This window comes from Lolium rigidum, chromosome 5 (genome assembly GCF_022539505.1).
Source record: "Lolium rigidum isolate FL_2022 chromosome 5, APGP_CSIRO_Lrig_0.1, whole genome shotgun sequence".
NCBI classification, from domain to species: domain Eukaryota; kingdom Viridiplantae; phylum Streptophyta; class Magnoliopsida; order Poales; family Poaceae; genus Lolium; species Lolium rigidum.
Window position 1 is genome coordinate 28,306,245 of NC_061512.1, and position 6,099 is coordinate 28,312,343.

The 6,099-nt window shown below is 47.8% G+C and overlaps 1 protein-coding gene across 1 annotated transcript; it reads right to left on the bottom strand.

The window, feature by feature from the left end:
* Positions 1–1,927: 1,927 nt before the first annotated feature.
* Positions 1,928–5,819, bottom strand: LOC124651264 (putative disease resistance protein At5g47280). Its single transcript, XM_047190377.1, has 4 exons — positions 4,784–5,819; positions 3,312–4,062; positions 3,014–3,225; positions 1,928–2,870 (listed from the first exon to the last, which is right to left on the bottom strand). Exons 1-4 carry the CDS (start codon positions 5,562–5,564, stop codon positions 2,038–2,040), a joined length of 2,577 nt encoding a protein of 858 aa, XP_047046333.1. The 5' UTR covers positions 5,565–5,819; the 3' UTR covers positions 1,928–2,037.
* Between the last annotated feature and the right edge of the window lie 280 nt (positions 5,820–6,099).

Consider the following 6,099-nt stretch of genomic DNA (forward strand, 5'->3'; position numbering starts at 1 on the left):
GATGGAACGGGTGGTGCACCGTCTCTAGATATCAATATCATAAGAGATAATAATTTAAGATGTAACCCGTGCGTACATATCCATGGGACCATCAACATTAACTCTTTAGTTCCGATTACTTAGTCAATCACATAATAGGCAGCTTGTCGATGTTCATTTATTTGCTCATGCACTATCGCTCGACAGTTGACGCACACACCTGGTCCCATGGTGTCCTTGTTGCTGGTAGCAAGTGCGGCAGACGCGATGCAGACCTAATTGTGATTCCATGCTTTCAGTGCTTGTGATATAAGTATGAATCTAATTAAAAAATATTATGGAAAAATGTTGCACCGTTATAGTATCTATTATGTCACACAACTTTAATTCCAAACTTAAAATGTAGCTCGACAAAACAGAAAAAAAAAATCTATTTTGTGACATTTGTTGTTATATGATGTGGTATGCCTAAGTCACTAAAAAGTATATAACCAAATATCGGTAGGATGGTTAGAAGTATAGAACCTACGAGAGTGATCAAACCCGAGGTTAGAAGATCATGATATCTCCTCACATGCCCTTGAGAAATCCTACCAAAAAAATTTGTGGTCAAAATATCATGGTACCTCTAGATAATTATTTCTACCAAACAGTTGACAAATTCAATGGACATGGAGCCATGGGCTTGAAATATGACATCAACAATCTAACGATGTCAACCGACAGAAAGTCTAAGAGTGGAGTGTTTTTCCACTACTCACATGCGCCTGTATCTCTATGTAGGCTAGGTGGGCTTGCACTAAAATAGTTGAGAAAATTTCATAAGAGATATCCGGAAGCCCCAAACGAAACCCATAATAATTTTTTAGTTTTACTGAACATTTATATTTATTTTTTATTTAGTTCTATCACGATATAATTATTTTGCTCTATCATGATACAAAATCTGCTCTCTGTATTTTTTTATTTAAGTATAGTTACCACAACAAACTACATGACAATACTTCTTTGTTATGTAATTAACTAATTGTAATGTTTATAACCATTATGAGAAATAAACTTACTTTCTTTGCTAAAAAGCGTGCATAGGATTTGTAACAAAATGTTGGTTAATTCTTTTTTTCTGGAGAATGGCGCTTCAATATTCTTCTCAAACTTTGTACTCTTAGTCAACTGAAAATAAATAAAAGAGTCGTAACATCATGCCTCCACAAAATAGTCGGGGATGAGATGAATGTTAGTAGATGGTGTGTGCGAGAAGACAACACCGGAGATGTGGGACACCCCCTTATTGTTTAGCTAGAGGCACCGGATGAAACAATCTGGATCACATCGAACAAGGCATGAAACACAGATAGTTTTTACCTAGGTTCATGCTGCTGGGTAAAATCCTATATACTCCCTCCGTCTATAAATAGATGTCTGAGGTTGTTCAAAATCTGAATGTATATAGACAGTAAATAGCATCTAGATACATCCAGATTTAGACAAATCTCAGACATTTATTTATGGACTGAGGTAGTACTACTTATCTCAATTGATGACGTCCTGCTTATCTCAATTGATGGTGGATTTGCACTCATGTTACAACGGCAGAACAATCTAAGGCAGTCAGGGCCCGTGGCGGAGTTACATCATCTGGAACCAGGGTGCACCGAGGATGCCACAATAGATATAAAACAAATTTAGGGAGTGCATATGTGGTGGAAAACTAAAGTTTTACAAAGAAAAATTCCAAAAAGGGGCTTAGCATTTCAAGCTTCTCCTTTCATAGTGTATAAGAGGATACCATTTGGATGTAAGTAGAATTTCCTAGAATATATAAAATTTCCAAAAAAGGGTTTAGTGTTTCAAGCTTCTCTGTTAGCTCTATAGTTCTAATCTTTTTGCACATTTCTACTAAATACCACGACTTTGTTAAAGGAGTCAACTACATGAACACTGAACATGTCAAAATTGAACAGTGTATTGACTACCCATCCTGCATTAAACAGGGAAGCATATACACATAGTCAACTGTACAGGGTGATCCTGGAGCCAAAGCATCCAGGACATACATCAGTCTGCAAGCCAGTCCAGATTATAACACTCTTCTGCTACCTGCACGCGGAGGTCTGGGATGACCTGCTCAGCCTCTCTCCAAAGCATCGCCGTCTCCTCGTCGCACACGACGTGGCCGAGGGACTTGAGCGAGGAAGAGGACCTCGGGAGGCTCCTGAGCCGCGAGCACTCCCTCATGTCGATCTTCTCCAGGTTAGTCAGGTGGCCGAGCTCCTCCGGGAGGTCCGTCAGGTTGATGCACTGCGATATGTCAAGGTACTTCAGCCTCTTCAGGCTGCACACCGACGGCGGGAGCTTCCACAGCGCCGGGCAGGCGTACACGCGCAGGATGCTAAGGCAGTGCAGCTTGCCCAACTCGTACGGCAGCTCGGTGAGGTCGTGGCAGTTTGAGATGGAGATGCTATCCAGCGAACTGATCTCACATATACTAGGTGGCAACTGCTTTAGATCTACACAGTGGTCGATGGTGAGATTGGATAGGCACGGGAATGTCATAGAGAGGTCGATCGTTGACCCTCTTAGACTGTTGTTTAACTCACAGAGCACGAGAGAGATCTTGCGCAGGCTCTTCAACGGGATTGTGCTTTTTGGCAGTGGTGGGAGTGTGATCTTCTCTAGCCAGAGGCTCCGGAGGTCACTGAGCATGGTGAAGGCGGATAAGTTGTCAAGGGCAGCACTGGTAGTACCATAGTTGATTAGCACCAGGGCCTTCAGGTTCTGCATAGTTGCGATGAACGGCGGGAGGTAGTACACACTTGAGGCGAAGTTGAGGATAAGAACTTCTGCCTTGGGGAAGCTCATCTGGAACCAGTCAGATTCTTTCATCTCACCTGAAGTTTGAAATCAATTCGTTAGATCATCTTGTACTTGTAGTAAGTCGATAAGGGGAAAATTTGCACCACTAGAACAAAGTTGACAAACAGGTGCCCGCAAAAAAAGAAGTTGACAAACAGTGAGTGATCAGACATATCACCTGTGTGAATGGAAACTATCTGAGCTTCGAAGGGAGTGTCCTTATTTCTCTGCCAATCTCTGGGAAGTGATTCTTCTCTTCTTGGCATTACTAATCGCCCCCGTTTGTTCAGAGAATCACGCCCACTCATGTGAAGTGCCAGATCCCGCAACACATCATGTTGCGTCACAGAATAGTCATGATAGTTACTGTATAAATCTCCAGCTTTATTCCTGCAAAAAGAGCATAAGAGAATCAGATATGTTCTTGCAGTATATGGATTATCAAATGATTTCAAGAACATATGTAGGATACTTACTGTGCATCATTAACTAAGGTAAGCAGGTTTTTGTTCGACAGCTCCATTAGGATGGCGAAAGCATCTGGCTCTTCAAGATCATGTATCTCCATCCAAATGTTGATCAACACGTCAAGAGGGATCTTCTTATCCTCTGGGAAGCAACCCAGATCAAGGAAACATTCTCTAACCTTTCCTGACAAGCACTCGACGCTTGCAGCCATCCTCTCCAGGAGTTTGGTCTCATGCGAGTCGGAGATAGACTCTCCTCGTGACAAGCGGTTCTTCGCGCTCAACCATATCATAGGAGGCTGATCACGCAAGGATGCACCGATAACCTTCAGAGCTAGCGGAAGCCCTCTGCACTCAGCAGCCACCTGCTTAACCAGCTTCTTGTCAACAGTCTGAGGAACACACTCCTGATCAAAGGCAGCAGTGCAGAAGACAGACAAGGCCTCCTCTTCGCCGAGTAATTTCATCTCATAGGTCCGTGTGACGAGCGTAGGGAACTTCAACCTTGATATGACAAGAGTCTTGCAGCCAGGGAACTTGAAGACGAGCTCCTCGAGCTGCGAGAGAGACCACACATCATCAAGTATAACAAGGACTGGTCCTTTGTCCCTTGGTCCTAACTTGAGCTGCCACTCCGGGATCTGGTTGTACGCGCCAAGCACGATGTTGCTGCTGATCTGCTCCCACAGCCTCATCTTGATTGTCTCCAAATTTGCTGATTGCGAGACCGTCTCGAAGAAGATCCTATTGTTGAAGTAGCCTAAACAAAGGAACATGTATTAGCACTGGGTAGAGAAGAAAGATTGGTAAATTTCGAGATAATAAACTATGAAGGAAGATAAAGAGGATTAGCATCACTAGTTCCAAGTGTCTTTGTAATTACAGATGGTTATCAAATTTGTGTTACACCGCGACCAAATTAATTGGGATTTAACAGTAGATATAAAATTATTGGAACGATAAGAAGAGGAGTATGTTACTTGGATCTCAACCAGTATCATTCAGTTATTTAGAGGTCTGCGCTAATTAAATAGATGTGTTTAGAGCAGTAGAATAAGTGGCAATCATTTTTTGGTTGAAAACAAAAATGTAACTTTCATGATGGCACAAGATTTTCAGAGTATCTCCAAAGTTGGGCAGCCGGGACTCGGGAGTGGTTGTGTTGCTCTCCTCAGCAACCCTATCCCATGACAGCCATGCGCATGCTCTGCACTAGGTCGGTCAAAGCGCCAATTTTGACCAAAAAATAAGTGGCGCGGAGCAAAACGTAAGCATCAGCCTCAACTATATACCTAATAAAAGATTCCCCAATCAAGCACCAAAGATTTCCACGAGAGAATTTTGGAAACATGTTCTACTCAAGAATCGAATGATAAACTTTGTACTGTAGTATGCAAGAACCGAACAAAAAAGAACGAATTTAAGGAAGAATTTGTACGAGACGGGATGGTTTGTGGGATTCGATTCTTGTTTATTATTACCTTGGACCTTCTGATCCTTGTAGATCTCCATGGCGAGCGTGGTCTTGCCGCTGCCGCCCATGCCGCAGATGCCGACGACCTCCCAGCCGGGGCCGCCGCTCATGACCATCTCCTTCACCTTGTCTTTGCCTACCTTGATGCCGCTCCCGAGCAAGTCGCCGCCTTTTTTGTCGAAATCCTCCTCCGGGATCTCAAGATCCATAGGCGTGCACATGCCGCCCTTGGCCGCCGGCGTCGCGACCTCCACACCCTTGGCCGGCGGCGGCGCGACGGGCAGGGACATGGCCATGCCCTTGGAGGGCGGCGGCAGCGGGACGGGGAGGGACATGGCGGGCGGGGAAGCCTGCATGGCGGCGGAGACCTCCTCGACGCGGCGCTCGAGGCGGCCGATGCGCGCGTCGGCCTCGTCGCGGAGCCGGCGCACGCCGTCGAGCACGCTGACGGTGGCGTGGCGCGCCAGCCAGCGCGCGATGCCCTGGTCGGCGGCCTCCATGCGGCGCGCGAGCTGCGCGGCGCGGTACACGTTCCAGCGCGGGGAGGCGGCGGCGCGGCGCGCCAGGTCGAGCGCCTCCCGGAGCCGCGCGGCCAGGTCGCCGAGCTCGGCGCTGCTGCGGAGGGCGCCGGCGGGGTGCGGGTGCTGGACGAGGGGCAGGAGCGGCTCGACGGTGCGGCGCAGGCGCTCGGCGGTGGAGCGGCAGAGGAAGGTGCCGGTCACCGCGCGCAGCAGCTCCTTCACCGCGTCGCCGGCCAGCTGGTCGAACAGGATCCGGCCTGGGTCCATGGCTCCCGCGCGCTCTCGGACGATGGATGCGTGCGAGCCTCGCTTGCTTGCTTATCTTGTTGGCTTTGGTGGTGCTGGGTGCGCGCGTGCTTGCGTGAGCTGGGTCAGTCGGGCAAGTGAGGGGTCGCCGTCGCCATGCGGAGTGGAGGAGGAGGAGGGGGGCGGCGTTTGGTCGCGGAGACGGAGGAGGTGGAGATGGGTTTATAGAGGGCGGGAGAGTGCGGCACGGCGGTGGGAGTGGAGGAGGAGGGTCAACCGTTTGCGGTGAGGGGTCGCCGGTGCACCGGTGGGCTCCGCCGTAGGAGAATATATAGCAGCAGTGGGTACTACAGTACACTACACCGGGTAGTCGCCCAGAGTAGACCTGAATCACCTGACCTTTACCGGATTAGCCGTGTCGGGTCTGGAAGAGCATCGCACGCAGGCCAGGCATTTTTGAGCCCAACATGGCAATAATAATGATTTGAAGGTGTGTATATACTTAACTAAATCTCGGTCAAGTGACAGTCACCAAGTCTAAGTTACAACCTAGTAC

What these genes read in the sequence shown, in the direction of transcription:
- LOC124651264 (XM_047190377.1), bottom strand. Translation starts at nt 5,564, where the DNA reads ATGGACCCAGGCCGGATCCTGTTCGACCAGCTGGCCGGCGACGCGGTG. An exon ending in CAAGGATCAGAAGGTCCAAG is followed by an intron (nt 4,063 to 4,783) that starts GTAATAATAAAC and finishes TCCTTTGTTTAG; the next exon opens with GCTACTTCAACAATAGGATC. An exon ending in ACCTTAGTTAATGATGCACA is followed by an intron (nt 3,226 to 3,311) that starts GTAAGTATCCTA and finishes CTCTTTTTGCAG; the next exon opens with GAATAAAGCTGGAGATTTAT.